General features: G+C 34.2%; 2 protein-coding genes and 1 long non-coding RNA gene across 5 annotated transcripts; 1 reads left to right on the top strand and 2 right to left on the bottom strand.

The window, feature by feature from the left end:
• The first annotated feature begins 626 nt into the window (after positions 1-626).
• Positions 627-1785, top strand: LOC141401104 (uncharacterized). The gene has a single exon (XM_073980950.1). It carries the CDS (start codon positions 719-721, stop codon positions 1772-1774), a length of 1056 nt encoding a protein of 351 aa, XP_073837051.1. The 5' UTR covers positions 627-718; the 3' UTR covers positions 1775-1785.
• Positions 1786-9830: 8045 nt separating this feature from the next.
• LOC141400848 (uncharacterized) lies at positions 9831-15020 on the bottom strand. The gene is made up of 2 exons (XR_012412208.1): positions 10481-15020; positions 9831-10419 (listed from the first exon to the last, which is right to left on the bottom strand). It is a non-coding gene; the product is annotated as an uncharacterized lncRNA (long non-coding RNA).
• Positions 15021-16648: 1628 nt separating this feature from the next.
• LOC141400847 (uncharacterized) lies at positions 16649-22737 on the bottom strand. Of its 3 annotated transcripts, none has more exons than XM_073980420.1 (3): positions 22626-22737; positions 22306-22515; positions 16649-18283 (listed from the first exon to the last, which is right to left on the bottom strand). In XM_073980420.1, the coding sequence occupies exons 2-3, from the start codon at positions 22370-22372 to the stop codon at positions 17742-17744; spliced, it is 609 nt and encodes a 202-aa protein (XP_073836521.1). In that variant the 5' UTR covers positions 22373-22515; positions 22626-22737; the 3' UTR covers positions 16649-17741. The 3 variants fall into 3 exon arrangements, with proteins under 3 accessions (XP_073836521.1, XP_073836520.1, XP_073836523.1); XM_073980419.1 differs by having other exon boundaries at positions 22586-22729; XM_073980422.1 differs by having other exon boundaries at positions 22615-22667.
• Positions 22738-24278: the final 1541 nt, after the last annotated feature.

Below are 24278 nucleotides of genomic sequence, written 5' to 3'. Positions count from 1 at the left end.
ATTTAAAACAAATCCAAGTTTTGAGTTGATTTAATTTTGTTTGGTAAATCAGGGTGGATTAAGCACTTAAATCGAGATAATGCCCTTAATCATCGTATAAGGGTATAGTCTAAACGGGCTATAAAAGTGGTATGGACTTTGACAAACATAAAGGATGTCGAATGGATAAAAGAAGTGACAGCTCATATGACATTGATAGATTGTAGCTCTTTTCCTTTACGTGCAAGAATCTTACAATTTTACCACTTTTTACTCGAAAAGCGTTCCTTTACTTCAGGCACAATAAAATTCATATGGGAGTAGTTTACAACTTATACTACTTTTGCCGGTTTTACCATTTTCAAAAGTAAAGGAACAGACCAAGTGTAAACACCCCTTAAGCTGGGTACACATTGTCAGTTTTGAATGACAGCTTTGTTGTTGCTTGCTAGTGTGGCCGTTCATTTTTGTCAGTCATCATGCAATCACAAAATGTTTTGTGGTTGCTGGACGGTTTGACAGTTATCGATAATTGCGAAATATCGACATTCAAAACTGACAATGTGTACCCAGCTTTAATTGTTCCATTTCAAATTTGTTATATCGATGCTATCGATAGTGTCATCGATTGTTTGCCAGCTCTGTCAAAACAACGTGCGCGACCACATTATCAACATTATCATTACAGACCATTTGTAAAATTAAAAATATTGGATTATTTTAATTATAAGCTAATAAAATGAAACAAAAAATCGTCAAGAAGAAGGAAGAATTGTTACAAGAAAGCAGTGACTCAAGTGATGAATTCGATGCCGAGGAGGAAGACAGTAACGAAGAGGATGGATCAGACCTAGATGCCAGTGACACAGAGTCTGATGAAGACCAACTAGATGCTAGTGACACAGAGTCCGATGAAGATGGCTCAGACGATGAACATGAATCACCAAAATCGAAAACGGATTTAATTAGAGAAAGTCTCCTTGAAAAATACAAAGAACGTCAGGGAAAGCAGTTGTTTATTCTCTTCCCACAAAAGCTACCCGAATCCGAAGAGGAACTAGAAGAAATGGCCAAAAAATTATCTCCTTTGATTACAAAAGTTCACAAACCCAGACAAAAACATGTTCGTTTTTGTCTTGTAGAATTCAATAACAAAGACGATCGAGATACTGCATGGAATGAACTCAGGCAGTCAATTAAAAATGGTGATTTACCCAAGTGTAAAGTAAATATTCCACGAACGGAGAATGATGAATACATTGAACAGTTGGTGGAACGTAAAATAAAGTCAGTGGAAAATAAAAAGGCCAAAAATCGTTTGAAAAAGGCTAGCAAAAAAGCACAATTCAAGAAGATATTTACTCCAACTGTTGTCATATTTAATCTTCCGAAGACGGCCACTCTCGTTCAGTTGCGCGAACTTTTTCCAAATGCAGTTGATATACAAATAAAAGCCGGCAAGGGGAAACATAATAAGGATAAAAGTGTGGCTTCAGTTACTTTAAACTCGACACTGGAAGCACGTAATGCTGTTAAGCAAAAGCCAACGTTAGGAGGCAACCAATTAGTTGTAAAATTTGATAATCAAACACTAAAAAAGAAGGCTAAGAAGCAACGAGGAAACCTCGTTGTTGACAAAAGGAGCTCCGATGTACAAAGCGGCGACGAAGATGAGCCGGCAAATAAAAAGCCGAAAACTGAAAATTCTGAAACCAAGTCTGAAGCACCCAAGAAACAGCATAAGAATGTTAGCAAAAGTGGACAAAAGAAAAATAAGAGAAATAAAACCATATAGTACATAAAAAATTGTTTTTTTTTTATTAAGCGTTAAGGCATTTCGTTGGTGTGACATCCTTCAAATTTGAATGAATCTACGGTTCGGATTGTCAAAATAATAACAATCGTTGACGCGTGACAAGTAGCTTATAAAGAAAGACCAGATTTCAGATTTCTTTTAAAATTGTCTTGTTGATCGAGGGGTTCTCTCTTGTTACGTTGGACTCTCTTTTTCTTTTATGAGGATCCCTGAGGATTTTTGTTGGGGAAATGTATACTTCCCGAGATATGGGCCTCTGAAGTTCCGAAAATTCCCTTGTTTAAAGGCCGGCTACTTAGAGAAAATTTTTAATTTAAAAGAAAATGTTGTTTCCGTTCCCGAGATTGGCTCCTGTCCATAGGAGAAAATCTCAAATATCCGGCCGAAGGCCCGCTATAAAAAGAAATTTACGATTTTTGCATTTTGCAAAATTTGCATACTGTCAGTAAAGGAAATTTGTTCCATTTTTTCATCGTGTCACACTTATATTCGAGGTCCAAACTGGCGCCGCATAGCTTACCACAGACAAGGTCCCTTTATCTGCACTCCAAGTGTTGAGGACCTTATTCCTACACCTCCGCTTGTCGCAGATAACTATGACATGCTCGGACGACATGAACATGCTGTCGAATGAGACTCCTAGAATTTTGGGGTAGCTTGTGGTCGGAATCGACAATGATGATATTCAACTCTGTTCTCACCTCTGCCTTTCATGATATTAAAGACACAAGTAATGTTCTGACTGACTTTAGGATGACTTTCTTAGTCTCTCTTTCATCTCAAGTGGACACTGACGCGTGGTGATAGGTGGGAAACTGTCTTTAACATATAAAAATATCCTAAAAAATCCTATCCTCCGGATCCATATATTTTTACAACAGATAGGGATTGCAGTGCTGATCACGCTAATATATAAATCATGGACAGGAAGTCCACACTTCCCGAGATATAGGCTCCGAAAGTTCAAAAAATCCCTTGGTTTTGACGATATGATTAGTTTAAATCGAAATTGTTTCATATATAGACGGCCTACGGCCGGGGATTTAAGACTTCCTCCTATGGACAGGAACAAATCTAGCGAACAAAAGTTTCCCTCAAACCGAAAATTTGTTTATCATCGATCCGAATCCAGTCCTTATATTCAACTTATGCCGAAAAAACTTCTCTAATGTTGACGACCACCGGGAAACGCATTAAAGTCCATGTTCTGAAAATATCTACCTGGACCTTATAGAGAAGGCTCAGTTTACGCATTGACAGATTTACTTAGCTTTTCTTGCAGAGTAAAAAGCCGATATTTCCATACTGGAATCACTATACACTGTACAACACTAAAATATGATACATTGTATTATATATTTATTCCTTTAAACTCCTTTAAGGAGCATAGGGCTGTTTACAGTGGCTTGATTGAGACAGCTCCAAAACATGGTTTTTGAACAGCATCTTCTGGCGACGAAAATCGTTGACCACGTCTTTTTCTTGATGTGCTGGAATTAATGGGTCGATTCCGTATTGCGACGCGAGTCGTGTCGAGTTGCCAGTTGCAATTTTTCCATTACGTATGGCAAAAGTCGCCCGACGACGTCAAATTCTGTCGCCATAAAGTTCATTTTCCGGCGACAACAAATTAGCTGTCGCCGTGCATTTTTGCAAACGAATAAAAACGAAAAAATGAAACCTAGATCACATTTTCATTTATTTTAAGTGAATTTATTTAATATTATATACGTTTTTAGGTTTTTCAGTAAATATATTGGTAAAAATTACTACAAAACAGCAATTTGAAATGCTGCTTGAAAAAATGGAAGTCCACCGAAACGTAGCTCGTAGAGTCAGACTTTTTGGCGAAACCAGGGTTTCGGAGTCGGAGTCGGAGTCGGAGTCTACGAGTCGGAGTCGAGCAATTTTGCTGGAGTCGGAGTCGGAGTCTGAGTCGAAAAAAATAACTCGACTCCGACTCCGGGCAAATTTTTTTTCTACGTTATAGATATATAACCTTAAATTTGGAACAAGAACATTTCTTTAAAATGATTATTTATTTTAAAAGAAAGGTAAAAGAAAATATAAATGCAAATTATATAATATACTAAGTTAAAGGACAATTCACAGGTCATTTACTATCCTCTGAAGTGTAGTCTATTCATCCCTATTTTGTTGATCTAATTGATTCTTCACATTTTTGCAAACAATAGTGAAGTTCTGTCAATCGAATTAAGATTGGACCTTTAACCTCTTTCGTCAGAAGTCTTGCTGGTCTTCTCACAAAGGTCTATAGGTATTCTCATCTGGTTTTTTTATGAGAAGTCATCATTGTCTTCTATTAAAGACATTGTGGTCTCTATGGGAAATCTTACTGAATACACTGTGACACAAAGCGGAAGTTAAGATCTGGGGGAGGAAAATTCCTTTTGGGAATGAAAGCCCCAATTGAGAACCCCAAAGGATCCCATAGCTGAAATTTCTGAGTCATGACATAATGATTTTTTTGATTGACCCTCATCAATCATTGTTAAAATAGCTTTATATCTCTTTTTGGAGATATTGTTTCATCATTTTTAGATTACATGTTTTCAGTTAAATGGAATGACGAACCTTTATGTCAAAGATGCTGTCCTTCTAGCTTAGTTTCTTCCATGTCCTTTTTGTTCTTGAACTCATAAAGTAAAACAAAATGAAATTTTCTACAAAAATGCTCTACCGAAATATATATGTAGGTTTCCCATATCCAAGAAATCGATATTGTCACGTTTTAATTGTCCGTTATCAGTTTTACCCGTTACTTTCTCAAAAAAAAAAACGTATGTTTATGTATTTCGGTAAATTTCGCATAATGTATTAACTATATATCAAATTCGGATGGTTACGCTTCTGAATAAGGCATCATAAATTCTTTGTTGGTAAACAGAAGCCTCACAAACGGCGAATCTTTCATCTAGGATTCATTAAATACTCAATGAGGGCTTTAGATGTAGATATTCAAATAACCGAATCTGTCAGAGTTTTCTGCACATTCAATTGCATATACGAAATTCAATGAAATACATAATGGTATAGTTTTCATAAGAAAGGATCGGGTAAAAGTGATAAAGGACAACAAAAACATGACATGAAGCGACACTACATAAAATTTTCCTAGCAACATATTTGTAGTATATTTTCATGCACGAAATCTCATCGTTTGCTAATTTTTTCAGTTCCAGAAAACATCCATCTGCCTTCGTGCTAAGTATATATCTGAAATATTTCAATAAAATTATCCACTCCACACCAAAGTTCAAAATGTGAGCGCTGAATTTTAGTTTAAGGGGTGATCCCTATTTATAAATTTCAGAAAAAGGTAGAAAGTATAAATAGCATAGAATATGTGGTCAAATTTTTAAGTCGATCGGAACAATATTGCCTCAGTATGAGCGTTGGATGGGAACAATTTATTTTATTTTGTATGCAGCATATAAACCTTGTTTTTCTCGAAATCGCCGACAAAAATATATGACAATTGCTTTATTAGTTTTCGAGATAGAGTTGGCACCGCAAAATGTTTTAATGAAAACAAATTTTCGTAGACTACCTCAAACCTTCGTAATATTTTTCTCTTTCAGATGAAAAAAAAAAATTCTGCCAAAAAGTAACGTAGTTTTCTCGAAAAAAAATCATGAAAAATGGCTTTAATTTAAATTGCTTATAGTTTTTATTGCATGTAGTCCTTACGATTTGTATTGCCCCATCATTTTCAAATATTTTGAAGGCTTAAAGATTTTCTCACGCGGAAGATATCCGTCCAGAATATACTCGTGCAAAAAAATGAAAACCGACAAAAACTTTCTAACTTTGCTATTTTTCAATGTAAGATTCGGCAGAAGCAGTATTGATATGTTCGAATGTATTCGAACAAATGCCCTTTCTAATGAATAAGTAAGACAAAACTAACACATTAGCCTATATAGGCCAAAATATAGGAAAAAGTTAAAAATTTGTGCACATTTTATTAATTTTTAGTGGTATAGGAATTCACTCTCGGAGTCGACCCGGAGTCTGAGTCGGAGTCGGAGTCGTGAAAAAAACTCGCCTGGAGTCGGAGTCGGAGTCGAGCCAAAAATACCTCGACTCCGAAACCCTGGGCGAAACTAAAGCCACTTTTGATGAGGTGTGGAAGGATGTTGTGGAGCAATTAAATAGTTGTGTGCGTACACCAGATGAATGGAACAGAGTATGGACTCATTTTAAATCCAAACAAAAGAAAAAAAATTCTTAAAATAAGAACATTACAGCTAAAGGAGGTGGACCATCACAAGAAATATCTTTGTCGTCGATGGAGAAAGCGGTAGCAGACTTACCGCAAATTAATATGGTTTCAAATCCTGCAGGTGCGATCTACGGAATTGAAGAGACATGGGATGATAATAACAGTGAAATTGGACAATCTGCTAAAGTAGAAAATGAAAACCTCAAAATGAAGTAGAAATTGACAACGTACTTGCCAACTAAACGTTTAAACTAAAAACTTTTCTATTCAGATATAAATAGCGAACATCTTCCTTTGGTCCGTCAATGCATCCGACAACGCCCGGGAAATTTGTTTCTGAATAAAAAATAATTTTTTATTTTGACGCTTTTCCTCTTCATATTTTCCTCTATTGACTCCAGAACTTCGCTTAATACCTTTGACAAAGTGGGTTGAGCCATCCCGAGGTTAAAGTCATTGCCATGAGATTTTTGAAAGCTTCCTTCAGCAAAAAACAAAGCAGCACACACTTTAAGTAGTGGCTGTATTGCTGTTGATCTAAAAAAATAACAAATATTTTGATGAATGTTGGAAACCAAACAAACTCACAATACTGATGGCAATTCTAAAGGATTAGATTTATCTCTTAATTGTCATCTGATAGATGCTACGTTAACTATATCTTCGTCACTATCATCAAAAAATAGTTCCTCTGAGCTTATCATTTTAGAAAACTATAACTTTTGTGTACAACTGATATTTTTGGCCTGTTCCCGTACTTTATAAAGTGGTAAAAGTCGTAAAAGTTGTAAAAGTCGTAAACGATTTTCAAAAAATTTTGTGTACGGGAACGCAAAATGTGTAAAAGTGGTAAAAATTGTAAAAACTTTTTAGTTCTGGAACAGAGCTTTTTTCTAATTTATTGAAATCAAAACAAAAAACGCTCCGCTACACCACCGATAACTTGTTATCGACGATTATTTTCTATCGCTTTACGTAGTGCATTTTTTAAATTTTGTCACAGAGACGATAGACGACGCGACATGACTCGCCTCGCAATACGGAATCGACCCATAAATGAAGTCATTGGGCTCCAAGAATCGTCGTCAGTGACGATCTTATAAATGTCGTTTGAAGCACCGCGATTGTTTTTATTCACAATTTCTTTGTACAAATCTACAAGAGCCTTTTTTAAACGATTGACCAATTTTTATTTTATTTATTTTTATTTATTTGCTTTGCAATTGAAGCCAATTTTGAGGCCAATTTATATAATTACAAAGAATACACCTAAATATCATAGCTACTCTAAAAACAATTTCATATATATAATTCATCTTAAATCTAGAAATTGGAGATCTAATTATTTTGGTTACAATTATATTCTTTAATTTTTTTTTAAATTCTTCATTACGTCATAGCTACTCCAATTTTTTTATTTTTGCTGCATCAATGGATAAAAATCCATTTTTGCAGCCGGGTTCACGCAATATCAAATGTTAGTTGGTGGAAGAAATGCCCAAGGGTGCCTCTATCACACGGTATATAACATGGCGACCTTGCATTATCCCTCACGACCTTCGTTCTTTGGCGAGTGTCGACCACGATTGAATTCATTAAACCAGTTTTTCATAGTGCTATAGAATGACCCTTTATCGACATACAGTGCTGCTCAAAACATTTGCAACTCAGATGCCTATATCACATTTAGACTATTTTTAAGGACATTTTATGTTTTGAAATATATTTATTTTTGCAATTTGATTCTTTATTGACCCTACTTTCAAGATATAAAAAAGAATTTTTCAGTTCTTAACGCTTATGTTACAGAAATGTGTGAAATGTCGGAGGATCACGTGTTTTGGCCTGCTCAAAACATATGCAACTCCGTGGTTCGAATATTTAGTTGCTAATTTTTGTTGAGTTTTTTCGCATTGATTGGTATAAAATGGTTTTTAGTCAGAAGAAGGGGGCAAAAAGCTTTCATGAGGAATACATTTTATGCCGTCTATGCTTAATTTTGACAGACAAGTATGCCGAAAACAAGACATTTCTAATTTTTTAATAAAAACAAAAGTTATGGTTCGAAATTTGTATCAAACATATGAAAAATGTTTATTTCTGAAATTGTGGATCCAACTCAGTCCAGAAATTAATATTAGAACATGACAATATTTAAAAATGAGCTGTATACCGCGTAAAAAGTACTAAAATTGTGATAAGATGGGAAGGAGGTGAATGTACAACTAGATCTACTGCAGGGGACAATCAAATAATGATGCGTATTATTAATCAGATCCCTCAGAGGTCATCAACAGACGTTAAATAAAGGCTTTACATCGATAAATCTATACAAAACCCTCTGATACGTACCATAGATACCGGTGTACCAATATGGGCAAAATATAGGAAAACAGTAATTTCCAGGAAAAGTTCAATTTTTCATATAAATTTTGCAAAAAACGTTTGGAATTGATTTTGAAGTTATAAAATCGAGTATTTTTCGTCGACTCAAATCAATATTTGAGTTATATGACTTGAAAAAATTTACTTGATCACCAAATCGAATGATAATCGAATTTGTCCCCTTATACAAAAAAAGTTGACCCAAAAGGAAGACGGTGTTTTATATTGACCTGGAGGTATTTTTATGGACAGGGATGGTACTAGAGGCATGAGGTCGTGATATTTATTGGATTTAAAAACTAACCAGACATATAATATGTCGTAATCGCACCACGTACACCCCACAGATGTCGTATAAGAGGGGTTTTGGCATAATACCGCCACTAAACGTATGTATAACCACGTAAAACTAGCAAATTTTTGCAAATATATTTTGTTTTTATCGGACCCGATCAGCTTAAGTGACCTGACTTCATATAAAAGGTTCCGGGACCCTAAAATGGACTCTACACTATTAAGTATCTAATAAAACTTTTATATTTAATAATTATCCTTAGAGACAGGATTCAAAAGGATATATTAATTTATTTAGTTACCTGGATACCTTTATGATGTTTCCGGATAATAAATAAAAGGTTAAGCCCACAATATATTATCAAAACACAAATCATATCTTCAGATTTTGAATCAAATTTTCTAAGTTGCAAATGTTTTGAGCAGGGCCAAAAGTGAGTCCGAGCTTTGTTTCGTGTATTTTTGTAAAATAAGTGCAATTATTGCCAATTCGTTTTTAAATCTTTAAAAAGCGGTCAATAAACAATCAACCTACAAAAATATTTGCATTTCAAATCCATAAATTACCTCCGAACTATATAAAAAGTGAAGTAGTCATTCCAGTTGCAAATGTTTTGAGCAGCACTGTATGTACAAAGATTTAATTTGATCGATGCATTCTTGCCGTGATTATCCACGTCGAAAGTTGTGAAAAATTATCGGAAGAAAATGTTCCCAAGTAAATTCCGTTTTTTTGCAAAGTGATTTTTTTCAAGTCATTGTAAACACCCCAACACATGGTCGTATTTCAGACAGTCCTGAGTACACTTAGGTTAAAAACTGTCAAACTTTCCAAAAAAATGTCACATGACGCCAGGCGACACTGTGTGAGAAAGTTTTCTAGTTCGCCTCGTATAACTTCCTCCATAAGGCTGTTGGAAAGATCGCATGAAAGATTTTTCCTTGTCTGCATACTGGAATGGTACTAAACTTTCTAAATAAGGACCGTTTATCATATTATATACAGGCATGTCACAGAAACGAATTCCGATCGAAAGTGGAATTGATTCCGTATTTAGCTTCTTCAGAAAACGAAAAACGAAGAATTTTTCGGAATGAAACCACTTTTGATTTTGCAAACGGAATTGTATTTTTATTTTGTTTAAGTCTGCCACTTTAAAATATTCTAAAAACACTTAGAAATAATTAAAATGTTGTTTTATTAACAAATTTACATTTAATTTCGCATTTAAAATAATAGAATACACCTTATCAGTCTGTAGTCTCATGTCTTATGCATTTTGGCAGGTAAAAAATGACTCTTGTGGCCTAGTTATTCTTTCGCCCGAATATTTATGTTATTACCTCGTTTTGACTGGGCGAAATTCATTTTATACCATCTTTTGTGAATTGTTCTGTAGAATTTTTGTCGTCACTACAACAGCATACAAAGAGCACAGAAAACCTGATTAACTCCATTCCCATGATGTTCCATCATGAAACATTTTCAATGGTGGCAAACCCATCAGTTTATTTCAAAGCCTTTCCACAAATTATTTCTCAGCTATTTAAAACATCTATACCTACAACTCACAGCCAAACTCAAACATTGTCTCATGTTATGTGTTGTTGTTGTGATGTTTTACTAAACTTAGTAAAATGATATACAGTGAGTCTGGAAATTCTCCGCCAGAAATAGAATCAACTTGTAGAATCGCGCCTAGAAGAAATAGATTATCTTAAAGTCGTGAGCGTTTTAATTCCTGGTTGTCTCGCCTTACAAATAATTCTCATTCACTCCGTAATCCCAGATGGATAAGATGTTTAGTTTTCGTCGCTGAATTTGTCGAGTGCTGGCGTTAACCGACGTGAAAGAGCAAACGTGTGGCATTGTTCTCAGTCCTATTCGATTCAACCGATGACTACATCAGCCATCGACCTTGCGATACGTTCGCTCCTGTCGATTCGTGCGCTCCTGCCGATTCGTTCGCTCCTGCAGATTTGTTCGCTCCTGCCGATTCGTTCGCTCCCTCCTTGCGACTCGTTCGCTCCGTTGTCTAACTATATCCGACTCCTTTCTTTACAGAACAGCTATCCGAATATGAACGAACCGAAGACTACCAAGCCGAACACAACACCCGAAGACTTCCGAGCCGAACTCAACACCTGAAGGCTACCGAGCCGAACTCAACACCCGAAGACTACCGAGCCGAACCTAACACCCGAAGACTACAGAGCCGAGCCCAACACCCGAAAACTACCGAGCCGAATCCAACACCCGAAGACTACCAAGCCGAATCCAACACCCGAAGACTACCGAGCCGAACTCAACACCCGAAGACTAACGAAGCGAACTTAACACCCGAAGACTACCGAGCGTTGATTTTTTCCCATTTCCCATCTCCCCTCATTTTGAATGAAGTTCGAATTGGGAACTTGTTCCCATGGGAAAAAAAGTATACATTCTCTATCTTGAATTGTGGGAGAATTTTGTGTCTTTTTGTGGGAAAAATCTCCCCAGCAAACAGTGTGGGAGTTTGAAAAACAGTTTCAAGAAATTTCAAATTTTTATGACAAAATTATGGCAAATATTTATAATCGGCATGTGTTTGCTTAATAAACTCATACAAAATGTACTGTAAAATACGTAGACTTCGGATTTTGCATATTCTTATATGATGGAAAATTTTATACTACGACAATTGTTGTAAGTTTTAGCATCTAAGATCCATAAAATATCGAAAGAAACAAAACAATTTCATGATTCCGAGGACGGATTTCTTTGGTTAAACAGAGCATCTGTTTTTTGATACGAAAAATCGATATTATACGCCTGTACCAGAACCTACAAAAATCTAAAATTTTTTACCCGATAAAATGGGAAACAGTTCCCATGGGAATGTTCAGAATAGGGCTGAATAACAAAAACAAATTTTATTATGTATTTCTTTTGAAAAACCGTTTTAATAAAAAAGAAACAACCATGAGTTCACTCAAAAAAAAAAAAATACATTTTATGTATATTTTTTATATTATTGGCCTGTTCCCGTACTTTATAAAATGGTAAAAGTTGTAAAAGTCGTTAACGTTTTTCATCATTGTAGAGGAAACAAGGAAAAGTAAATACTACAACAAATACAACTCAAATACAACCACATAGAAATTTGTTTTTGTTTTTAATGTTAGTGGCATGGGGTTCAAAAAATTGATTTTTTATCCATTACTTTTAGCTAAAACAAATACGTTAAGGGCTAATCAATAAAAAATAATTTTAATAAGAAATGATTGTTAAGCGATTTTAAGCTAAATTAGCCATTATTTGAAGTACATACGTTGCGGGTAATTACATACTGGGTAATAGTTGCCAACTATTGGCACGAACTAATTTATTTAAACAATATTTTTAAATTTACTTACTTTTTGAAGGACAATTAAAAGAAATGTATATAATAAGCTAGAAATGTATTAATAACGAATGCATGAACTATTGTCCTTTCAAATATTTGAGAAAAAATGTAAAGTATGCATTTTTTCGTTATTTAAAGTTAACATGCCGACTCACAGTGGATCCACCCATTGGCCAAAAATAAAGAAATTAATGTCAAAATTTTGGTACAACATCTGGCAACTCTGACCGCTATGACATGGACCCATGGCAGAACTACCAGGTAGTGGTATCACACCAGCTGATCGAATATGAAAAGTCAAATCCCTTTATAAAAAAATTAATTTTGTTGTAATTTCCCCAACAACATAAAGAAAGTTTTGACATAACATATTCAAAATTTTACGATGCCACTACCTGGTTAATTGTGCCATGCATGGACCTTTTTAAAAATATACTATGGTCTGTTCCAGAACTGCAAGAATCTACTAATTTTAAATATTTTTTCCGATAACATAAAGGAAAAAATGTTATCGTAGGAAAAAATAGTAGCTTCTTGCAGATTCTGGAACAGAGCATTAGTTTTTGTTTAATTTGAACGCAATCTTCTTAAGAATAGCTTCAAAAGTCGGAACATTAGACTAATATTTTTTATTGTGAGTACAAAATATATTTTAAGTGCAAGTAAATATATTCAAAATATCGCGAGACTAATACCTACAGCAAAATATTCAGCCCTATTCTGAACACTCCCATGGGATCAAAATTTCCCATTTCCACGAATTCCATATTCTCAACGACGTGGGAGCAGCCAAAAAAAGGGAGGACATATTTCGAAATTATTTACACCAAATTACTATAGCATACTTTTGGGGGCTGTAATGTTGTTTTTAATACAAAATGCATCTTTGCATTGAATTCACGGTTTTTGAATTAGCTAAGCAAACGTAAATGTTGCCTAATTCAACAACCGTCCATTAATTTATGATTTTTTAAGTGAATAAAGCCAAACGTAGTCAAACGTGCATTTTTTAATATATAGGAAATTTTTAAGTTTGTAACGAATTTAAAAATTGTATGTTGATGTCCATTCGGAATAATTTGAGTTAGAGGTTTAACGAGTATATCGCTAGTTTTATTTATTCCTTATGATCGTTAACCTCGTATTTTGCAGATTTGTTAAAAATTCAAAAAGTTAAATTCTGATATTTTTTCCCGATTATTGCATACATATATTTTTGCGTACATATTCACATTTGCTCTGTTCCAGAACATGCAAGAATCTACTATTTTTTACTACGATAACATTTTTTCCTTTATGTTATCGAAAAAAATAGTAAAAATTAGTAGATTCTTGCAGCACTGGAACAGACCAATTTATTATATTGAAATTTTTTTACGTCTAATCGGTATTATGAAAAACAAAAACATCAGTTTTGAAAAATTATTTTGGCATCAGTGGCAAGATGAAGAAATCTTCTTCCAAATTTGTCTTACGTTGGCGGTACGTGCCTTCCAGGAAGAATGCTATAATGCTATACCAATTTTCAGACGAAAATTTTGATTTGTTTAATCCGCTAAATTGATTGGATTTTATGTTGTTTTGGAGATTGTTTTGTTTCCCCAAGCCTATTTTTGCATCATAAGATTTGTTCATGTCATTTTGTATTAACAGCATCAAATAATTCTTACCGTATACCCCCTCCAGAGGGGAAAGGGGAGAGAATGTTACGCTCGTGGTTTCTTAAAACACTCTTCGCAGCAGCACAAAGCTGTAATCGGCGCATTGGCTTGATTTTTACGATCTAAATATTTTTGGCAACTTTATCCATACAAGTGGATCCACTGTGCGACTGTTGGAACATCCCATGCCGACAATTGGGAAATGGTGCCGAATACTGGTAAAAAACAGTATTTCACTAATATTGCAATATTTGCATATTGAACAGAAATAATTAAAAAAGTTGTTTTTATAGTCTAAAACAACACAAAATTACGAATCATAACAACTTAAATTCAATTTAATTGGACATTTAGAATCGGAAGGACATCAGACTGAAGATAACAAAATCCTTAAAGTGTCGGCTATTGGTGGACTTACCCTATATAACTGTTTCTACTTTCATAAAATGTAGAATGTGCCACATAAACGTATGTTGGAATTAATACATATATGTACCTATAATATTTGAATATACATACAGTGCTGCTCAAAACATTTGCAACTGGAATGACTACTTCAATTTTTATATAGTTCTACGGTAATTTATGTATTTGAAATTCAAATATTTTTGTAGGTTGATTGTTTATTGACCCCTTTTTAAAGATTTAAAAAAGAATTGACAATAATTGCACTTATTTTACAAAAATAAACGAAACAAAACTCGGACTCACTTTTGGTCCTGCTCAAAACATTTGCAACTTAGAAAATTTGATTCAAAATCTTAAGATATGATTTGTGTTTTGATAATATATTGTGAGGTTAACCTTTTATTTATTATCTGGACATATCATAAAGGTATTTAGGTAACTAAATAAATTAATATATCCTTTTGAATCCTGTCTCTAAGGATAATTATTAAATACAAAAATTTTATTAGATATTTAATAGTGTAGAGTCCATTTTAGGGTCCCGGAACCGATAAGAACACAAAAAAATATTTGCAAAAAAATGCTAGTTTTACGTGGTTATACATACGTTTAGTGGCGGTATTATGCCAAAAAACTCTCTTATACGACATCTGTGGTGTGTACGTGGTGCGATTTCAACATATTATAAGTCTGGTTAGTTTTTAAATCCAATAAATATCCCGAGCTCATGTCTCTAGTACCATATCTGTCCATAAAAATACCTCCAGGTCAATATAAAACACCATCTTCGTTTTGGGTCAACTTTTTTGTATAAGGGGACAAATTCGATTATTATTCGACTTGTCGATCAAGTACATTTTTTCAAGTCATATAACTCAAATAATGATTTAAGTCGACGAAAAATACTCGATTTTATAACTCCAAAATCAATTCCAAACATTTTTTGCAAAATGTATATGAAAAATTAAACTTTTCCTAGAAATTACTGTTTTCCTAAAATTTGCCCATATTGGTACACCGGTATCTATGGTATGTATAAGAGGGTTTTGTATAGATTTATCGATGTAAACCGTTTATTTAACGTCTGTTGATGTCCTCTGAGGGATCTGCTCAATAATTCGCATCATTATTTGATTATCCCCTGCAGTAGATCTAGTTGTACATTCACCTCCTTCACATCTTATCGTAATTTTAGTACTTTCTACGCGGTATACAGCCCAATTTTAAATATTGTCATGTTTTTATATTTATTTCTGGACTGCGTTGGACCCACAATTTTCAGAAATAAACATTTTTCATATCTTTGATACAAATTTCGGACCATAACTTTTGTTTTTATTAAAAATCAGAAATGTCATGTTTTCGGCATACTTGTCTGTCAAAATTAAACATAGGCGGCATAGAATGTATTTCTCATGAAAACTTTTTGCCCCCTTCTTCTGATTAAAAACCATCTTATGCCAAACAATACAAAACAAAAATTAGGTAATAAATATACGAACCACGGAATTGCATATGTTTTGTGCTGGCTAAAGCACGAGATCCTCCGACATTTCACACATTTCTGTAACATAAGTGTTAAGAACTGAATAATCATTTTAAAATCTTGAAAGTTGGGTCAATAAAGAATTTAATTAAATTAAAGAATTTATTAAAGAATTTCCTTAAAAATAGTCTAACCCCCTGTTTTTGTAACTGATTTTTGTTCGTTCGTCAATATTCGTTATAATTTAGGCATCTATAGCTCAACCCCCAGAAGACATACATACCTAATTTTTCGTATACCCGTTCCATATACAGCTAAGAATTCCTCATTTAAAAATCAGCGCTCTACATTTGCGCTAAAGCGAGTAAATCGATCTACAAAATTTGACAATTCGTGTGAGAAGAATAATTTTTTTTACAAAAACTGGGGGTAAATGTGATATAGGCATCTGAGTTGCAAATGTTTTGAGCAGCACTGTATGTATGTACGGTTATATATTTTCTGTGAAGATAAAGCAAGAGCAATTGTTTACAAAAGTTGCTTACTTGTACGATATGGAAATATAAGAACAAACATGATTATCACTTGGCAAGCAAAACAAACACGTCTCATTGTAACCAAAATTCTTTTATAATGATTCACCATACGGAGAAATATACAAATATGTATACACTGTGGTTTTTATATGCAGAATAAAAAAACTGTTGCATACCGATGCGTTAATCCACAACACTGTTCAGGATAATCATGAATAAAAATTCCGTGCACAATTTTTTCCCTTTCCCCAATTTCAGAATTTTTATTTCCATATTTATGTCCAAGAAGAGAATATTTTTGTCGATCCGACGAGAATATCGCATAATTAAGCGATTTGAGTAGTTTCCAACGTTTTAAAATATTTTGATTTTTTTAATTTTTAAAAGTATTTTCCGTGCGTTAAATTCCAAGGGGGATCCCTGGTTATATTTGAACGAAAAAATGCAAATATTTTTTTTAAGAAAGGAGCATTTTATTTATAAATGTTTCCAAATTTATATAAGTAAAAAAAAAAAATATACGCTACTGGTTTGCAGCGTTTTTTGGTCTTTATAAAACAAAAGGGCCATCATATGGAATATCTAACATTTGCAAATCGTTAAGCATGGAATTCTAACTAGTCCATAACTGGACCAATAAATAAAAGTTTATTTATATTCCATAAATTATTGATTTGTATTTAAGAGCAAAATAATGGAGCAATTTTTTATTGTGGGGATATGTTATATGTATTTATGTGTGTATAGGTAACAACTTTAATACAATTTTGTTTTGGGTAATTGTTGGGTATGATGATGGTTTTCTTATTTAATATATTTTCAAAAAATTCATTATATTCATATTAGGAAAAAAAGTGAGGATAAGCAGATAATTTGCATTTTATTCTTTTTGCAGTTTGTTTTCTTTCATACATGTTCCTTATCTTTACTTATTTATACAGTCTCAAAATTGTATCTTATGACAAACTTTATTCATTGTTAACGATTGCCAGCCAGTAGTTAAACGATGTAAGTGTATACTTACACACAAAAAACGAGTGTTGTTTACCATTTTATATAAGTGTTTGTTTTTTTTTTCCAGATTTTTCAGTATAAGATTTCTCTTGTGTATACAAATATTCGATAAAAATAAAATATTTGAAAGGCATTATGAATTCATTAATCTTTCTTCTTAGTTGTTTTTGTTTAATATATTTCTGTATGTATATATTATTTATTATATTCTTTTTTGTTAATATATTTTGAAAACAACATCTAATGCTGATCCGCAAAATTCGACATTTAAAGTTGGAGAAAACGTTTTGAAAATTACCATTGCATTTGGGTGTTTATGTATAAAGTAGCCTTTGATGGGCTGTGGGGGAGGACTGTTGTTGGTTGTTGGTCTGCTGCGACGTGGGTGGTGGTGGAGGAGGAGGTGAGGGAGGTGCGCGCAAAGGAATTGCCGGCATGAAACGTACACGTTCAGCATCTGCATTAGCTGCAGCGCTGGCAGATGCACCATTTGCAGTCGCATTAAAAGCAGACGTAAAGGCTGTGGCGGCTCAAAGAGTGTGATAGTTTCGTTCATTGCGAGCCTTGTAAAATTTATAAGCCACCAAACCAATAGCTAATAAACCTAGAGTAAGGACAATTCCGCCGATGAATGAAGGTCCATCAAAACGACGACATGGTGGCAAAGGTGTTGGATTTGGTGATGGAGTGGTGGTAGTTGTGGTATTAGGTGATGGAGTGGTGGTAGTTGTGGTATTAGGCGATGCTGTTGTTGTTGTATCTGGAGCAACTGTTGTTGTTGTAGTAGTGGTGGTAGTTGTGGTATTAGGCGATACTGTTGTTGTATCTGGAGCAACTGTTGTTGTTGTAGTAGTGGTGGTGGTACTGGATGTTGTGGTATCATTCGAAGCTGGAGTTGTGGTTTGTGGTGTTGTTGTAGTGGTTGTGGGCTTATCGGTTGTCGTTGTATTAATTTTATCTGTTGTCGTATCCTCTGTAACTTTTGTAGTAGTCGGGATGGTAGTAGTAGTAGGCGGCACAGCCGTCGTTGATTCGGCTACCACAGCAGTTTTGTTATCCGCATTAGTTGCATCTAAAAAATAAGTGAAATGTATTTTATGAATTTACAATAAAGATCAATAATATTGATCATCTTTATCATATGGCTTTCCAACACACATTCTTTTGTGCCAACTCAGAATATTTTTTTACACGTCAAAAGTCTGTCCGAAACTTATGAACGAACGCCTAGAGATATTATAATTATATTATTCGACAGGTAACATCTATCATAATCTTTCTCTTCATTTCAATCAACCCTCTATGTTGTTGAGGAATTTATTTATATTCGTATTCCAATTATTGTTTAAGTTTTAAATGTTTACATCTATTCTCATAAAAAAAATTGAGTGACATTGTTTCTTGGGAGAAGGGAGATAATCCTCTGTCTCGCATCAAGGCAAGTATAGCGCTTCGTCAGAAACTTCCACAAACAAGAATCTACTAATTTTTAGTCCTTTTTTTTTGATATCATAAATGAAAATTTGTTATCATATTAAAAATTTGTAGACTCTTGCAGGTTCTGCAACAGACATTCTATTTCCATTCCTTCTTACCTTAGGTTTGTATATTCCAACCTCTAACTACACTAATTTCATGCTTAATTTGAATAGTTCCAGTTCAATTTGAAAAATTTTACTTGTAATATCAGGATTCCAATTGGATTTCGAATTAATTCATTTGTAATTTGAGTCTTTTCGCAACATTCACCCAAATCATGGCACAATTACCCAGGTAGTGGCATCGTAAAATTTTGAATATGTTATGTCAAAACTTTCTTTATGTTGTTGGGGAAATTACAACAAAAATATTTTTGTATAAAGGGATTTGACTTTTCATATTCGATCAGCTGGTGTGATACCACTACCTGGTAGTTCTGCCATGACCCAAATATAACGCATTCAGAACTCTCGTAGGTAATTTTATTTTATTTATGCTCATGTAAAAACCTAGCCATAGGGTCATGATCGGTTCTTGTGAGAAAAGAAAGTTAGTTTTTATTGGATTTTCAATTTATCTATTGTTTGTCCAATTTACATTAGGCGAGTTTACTTGCGGCAAGTCCCAGTTTGTAGAAGAGACACGTAAGGGGAATGGAAATGGAAAAAATTGCTCGTACCGGCAATTCTCAGGCAATTCATTTTATATTTTTCGTATTTGACATTATTTTCATTGTTTTGAAAACAAAACTTGACGGAACAGAATTGCCTTTTATAAACGCAAGAGGCAAGTCTAAAAGAGAACGAGAAAAATTGCCGCAAGGAAAATCGCCTAATGTAAATTAAGACTTTCTGTAATTGAGGCTCAAAAAATCAGCATAACATTGTTTGAGTTCTTTCTTTTCTGTTTTCTTCTAGCTATTCTCAAGAAAAAAATTAAGATAATTAAAAAAATGACAAAAAAATACGAAATTAAATGTGATTTTGTTAATAAAAAAATATTTTTGGAACTCCTTTCCTTTACCGACCCAACGCAGAAAATTATGAAAAAATTACCACAGATAGTGCTTTGTATCCCGATTCCAACCATGTATTGCTTTTGTTGCGGAAATGTATACCTACCGAGATATTGGCCTCCAAAGTTCCACTTTGGCCCTAGTCTAAAATTTTGGCAAACCACCGCAGAAAACTACGAACAAATTACCACAGATAGTGCTTTTTATCCCGATTCCAACCATGTATTGCTTTTTTTGTGGAAATTAGAGTTGGGTAATCTAGTTCCTAGTTCCTTGTACTAGTTCCAAAACGTATGAGTAACATCATGAAATATAACGTGTGCTGTTAAGTATACGCAGTATGTTCAAAGAAAAAATGTGGGCCATTGGAACTGCGAAGTGAACTATATAGTTCCATATAGTTCCTTTGGCACAACTCTAGTGGAAATGGATACTTCCCGAGATATGGGTCTCAAAAGATCCGCAAAGGCACTAACCTATTTTTTCTAAATAGCCAGCCTTCGGCCGGGTTTCAAAACTTTCTCCAATGGACAGGTGCAAATCTCGGGAACGGGAACAAAATTTTCTTTTAAATTAAATATTGGAACAAGTTGAGTTGAAGCACTATGCTCAAAATTTTTTTTTTTAAATTGTAATTTTTTTTAAGTAGCCGGCCTTCGGCCGGTGTTTAAGACTTTCTCCTATGGACAGGTGCAAATCAAGGGCACGGAAACAACTTTTTTTTTAATTTAACATTTTTCTCTTATCAGCTGGTCTTTAACAAAGGCATTTTTGGAACTTCAAAGGCCCATATCTCGGGAAGTATGGACTTTCGCAACAAATGTTATATATATTTTTGATCAGGGTGGCGAGATCTACCTGTGATAAAAATTTCATTTCGATCCGAGCATAGTTGGTCAGCTCATCTTATGTCCAAATATTTTTCTCTAAATAGCAGGCCTTCGGCCGGGATTTAATACTTTCAATTTCAATTTTTTTCAGTATAAACATCACTATTTGTGGTAATTTTTTAATAATTTTCTGCGGTGGTTTGCCAAAATTTTAGACTAGGGCCTTTGTGTAACTTTGGAGGCCCATATCTTGGGAAGTATACATTTCCGCAACAAAAGCAATACATCGTTGGATTCGGTGTAAAAAGTACTATCTGTGGTAATTTTTTAATAATTTTCTGAGGTGGGTCGGTAAAGGAAAGATAAGCCATATTTTTATTATTTTTAGTGTTTTTGGAGTGTTTTAAAGTGACATGACCAAAAAAAAAAAAATTCCACTTTCGATCGGAATTGGATTCTGCGACATGACTGATAATTCGAATTACAAATTAAATAATTGGAATGACTAATAGAGTAGTTCAAATTATAACCGAAACATTTCAAATAATACTGAAAAATAGGAATTTGTAATGAAATGTTATTTTAACATCAAATGTAGCAGACATCCATAAGGTCGAAAGACTGGGCATTAAAAATAAATTGAATTGAAATTCTTCGAAGTGCATGTGAAATGGTGTAGGTTCTCTAAACTTCTCTCCTTCCATATCTTGCTATCTTTACTATAAACACAATGGACAAATGGTCTCCGGTTTAAGTATGTGATAATAATTGTTCTAAAAACATCCCAGAAGGGATGGGGGACAATTCCTGAGTGTCACAGGACAACATTACGCTGAGGGATTTTTGCCACAGTTGATATTGCCTGACCTGGGAATCGAACCCGGATATTCAGCGTGGAAGGCGGGTGTACGTACCATTGGCCACGGTGGAAGTAGCTGTTTTAATGACAAATACGCGTTTTTACGTAACCTACTTAAGCATGAAATGTTAAATGAAGGAACCTCAATGATATTTTCATCCTTATTCTGTTCTATATTTTTTCTACAATCTAGGATCAAGTAAGCTCTAGTAACATTTATGTACATTTGTGAACTTGCTCATTTATTTCGGCAAATACAATATTTACAGGGGTAGGTGTATACATATGATGATTATCGCATTGATAATGCTTATTTACGTCTTTTCCAGAAAACCGAAATATAGTATTTGCGCACTGTAGATATTATTGTATTGAGATTAAATATGGTTGTTGTGAATAAACAAATGCATCATCAACCTGTATGACTCCTTGACGGCTAAAATGCAAGAAAAAAAAAACACAAAAACACTTCTTGATTTAGTGACGGATATATCGTTTTCTTCCATGAAATCTTCGACCAATTAACTTGCACTGCTGTTATTGGTAATTTTTGTTTATATTATAGGTACTTTTAAATAAAGCTACATCGTACGCCGCTTTGTAGATTCCTTTTCACAACAAACCTTTCCAGAAACAAAGAACATTCCAATACCCGATGTGCTATATTATTTCACACAAACTAAATCTCGTCTGTAGTGCTGTGCAAACGCTATTTGCATTTCATACGTATATTTTCAAGCCTCCCTCCCCCTCTGGATTATGACAAAATACCAATACCAGAACACGTATTTATTCATACACCTCAACTTCTGTATTATCGACGGAATAATTTGGAAAATAATTATAGAACCTTTTGTATAGCTTAAATGGAAGTTCAAAGTTCCAGCTATGATGGCCTAATGCGTACATACCTTGACAATTAAAGGGAGCAACGAAAAGTCCTAATAGGAGGATGGCAACGAAAATCGATGATTTCATTTCTTTCGAATGCAATTTACACCGATACTGATGTTTGATGGTTCTTCACTGGTTAAGGGTGATTGGATTACGGGATTACACTTTCTTTTTCTTTAAAAAATGTTGTTTACACGCAATTTTTTCTTGATGTACCAAAACGAAGTCTACGTGGAAAGAAAAAAACATGAAAAACAATTATTTTAGGATAATAATTTCGAATGCTAATTAAAATACATTGAAATTTATTAGCAATAGTGATTGACCACCAATATACCGTCGTGTTCCTTTTGTTCCTGCAAAAATGATGACTGTTTCTGATGGTTCGAGTAAGCAGCAGAGGTGGAACAAGTCGGTTATTGGTCGGCGGCGCGTCGCCGCTGATTTTTTAGGAGTTTAGCCGCCGCCAATTATAGCTCTGTTCCAGAACTAAAAAGTTTTTACAATTTTTACCACTTTTACACATTTTGCGTTCCCGTACACAAAATTTATATGAAAATCGTTTACGACTTTTACAACTTTTACGACTTTTACCACTTTATAAAGTACAGGAACAGGCCATATATGGGCTAAAAATCGCCGCTTTAAACTCGAACGGAAAAGTATCCCAGCAAAAATTTTTGGAAGTTCTGCATGTGGAGTTATGACACGGAGTTATGCCGGGCATACACTATGGGCATGCAGGACAGCATTTGTAATAGTATTAGTAAATTTTGAAGTTTTTGTCAATGTATTTGGGAGTAGTTTTGGCAGGATTGAAATCAAAATAGTTTTGATTTTGTAAATGAACCCCTTTCAATCCGATGAATTTTGTTTATTTTCCAAGTAACCAACAAATAGTTTTTGAAAACAACAAATATTATTTGTGAGGAAATTAAAAAAATTGGAAAACTTCAACCCAAAATCGAGTTTTGGAGGAAAATTCATCATTTTTGGAATATGGATTGAAGGAATGCCACACACTATTCAATCACACACGTACACAAGGGTTCATTTGGCAGTGCAGTTTGGCAGTATAGTGTATGCCCCGCATTATAGTACGTTGGCTTAAGACGGGTTTACACGCGCACGCCCGATTTTTTTGAAATTTTTACCACAGGTAGGTCTCGTTGCCCTGATCACAAAAAAATCGCTCGATTTCAACTGTCAATTCCATTGCTTAAACGTCAAATGAAACCCAATGGATTTCAGATGAGTTTTCATTTGACGTATACACAAAGGAATTGACAGTTGAAATCGAGCGGATTTCGTAAATGTAAACATAGTGTAAGCATAAAAATAAAAAAGAGTGTACACATTTCTAAGAATTTGTTATAAAATAAAGAAATAAAAACTAAAGTTGCGAATATTTTTGCTGTAATTCAGGAGACGGAAATTTTTAATGGAGTGAAGTTGGAGTCCTTGTCGAAAGCTGGGCTTATCTTTCCTTTACTGACCAACCTCAAAAAATTATGAAAAAATTACCACAGATAGTGCTTTTTATCCCGATTCAAACCATGTATTGCTTTTTTAGTGGAAATGTATACTTCCCGAGATATGGGCCTCCAATGTTCCACAAAGGCCCTAGTAACAAATTTTGGCAAACCACCGCAGAATATTATGAAAAAATTACCACAGATAGTGCTTTTTATCCCGATTCGAACGATGTATTGCTTTTGTTGCGGAAATGTATACTTCCCAAGATATGGGCCCCCAAATTTCCACAAAGGCCCTAGTTTAAAATTTTGCCAAACCTCCGCAGAAAATTATTAAAAATTTACCACAAATATAGATGTTTATACAGTAGTGGGATTCTGTAACTCATTTTTGCTGTTATCGATAATTGTCGGTAAAATTAAAATGCTTATAATTTCGATAATTATCGAAATTTTTCGGTAAGTTAACGATGAATAAAAAGTAGTCGCTAACGTCTACCGACACCAACAGTGAT

Source organism: Musca autumnalis, unplaced genomic scaffold (assembly GCF_047663935.1).
Source record: "Musca autumnalis isolate F117 unplaced genomic scaffold, ASM4766393v1 scaffold_4, whole genome shotgun sequence".
In the NCBI taxonomy this organism is placed as follows: Eukaryota; Metazoa; Arthropoda; class Insecta; order Diptera; family Muscidae; genus Musca; species Musca autumnalis.
The sequence above is the reverse complement of the archived record's forward strand: the minus strand, read 5'-3'. Positions and strand labels throughout refer to the sequence as shown.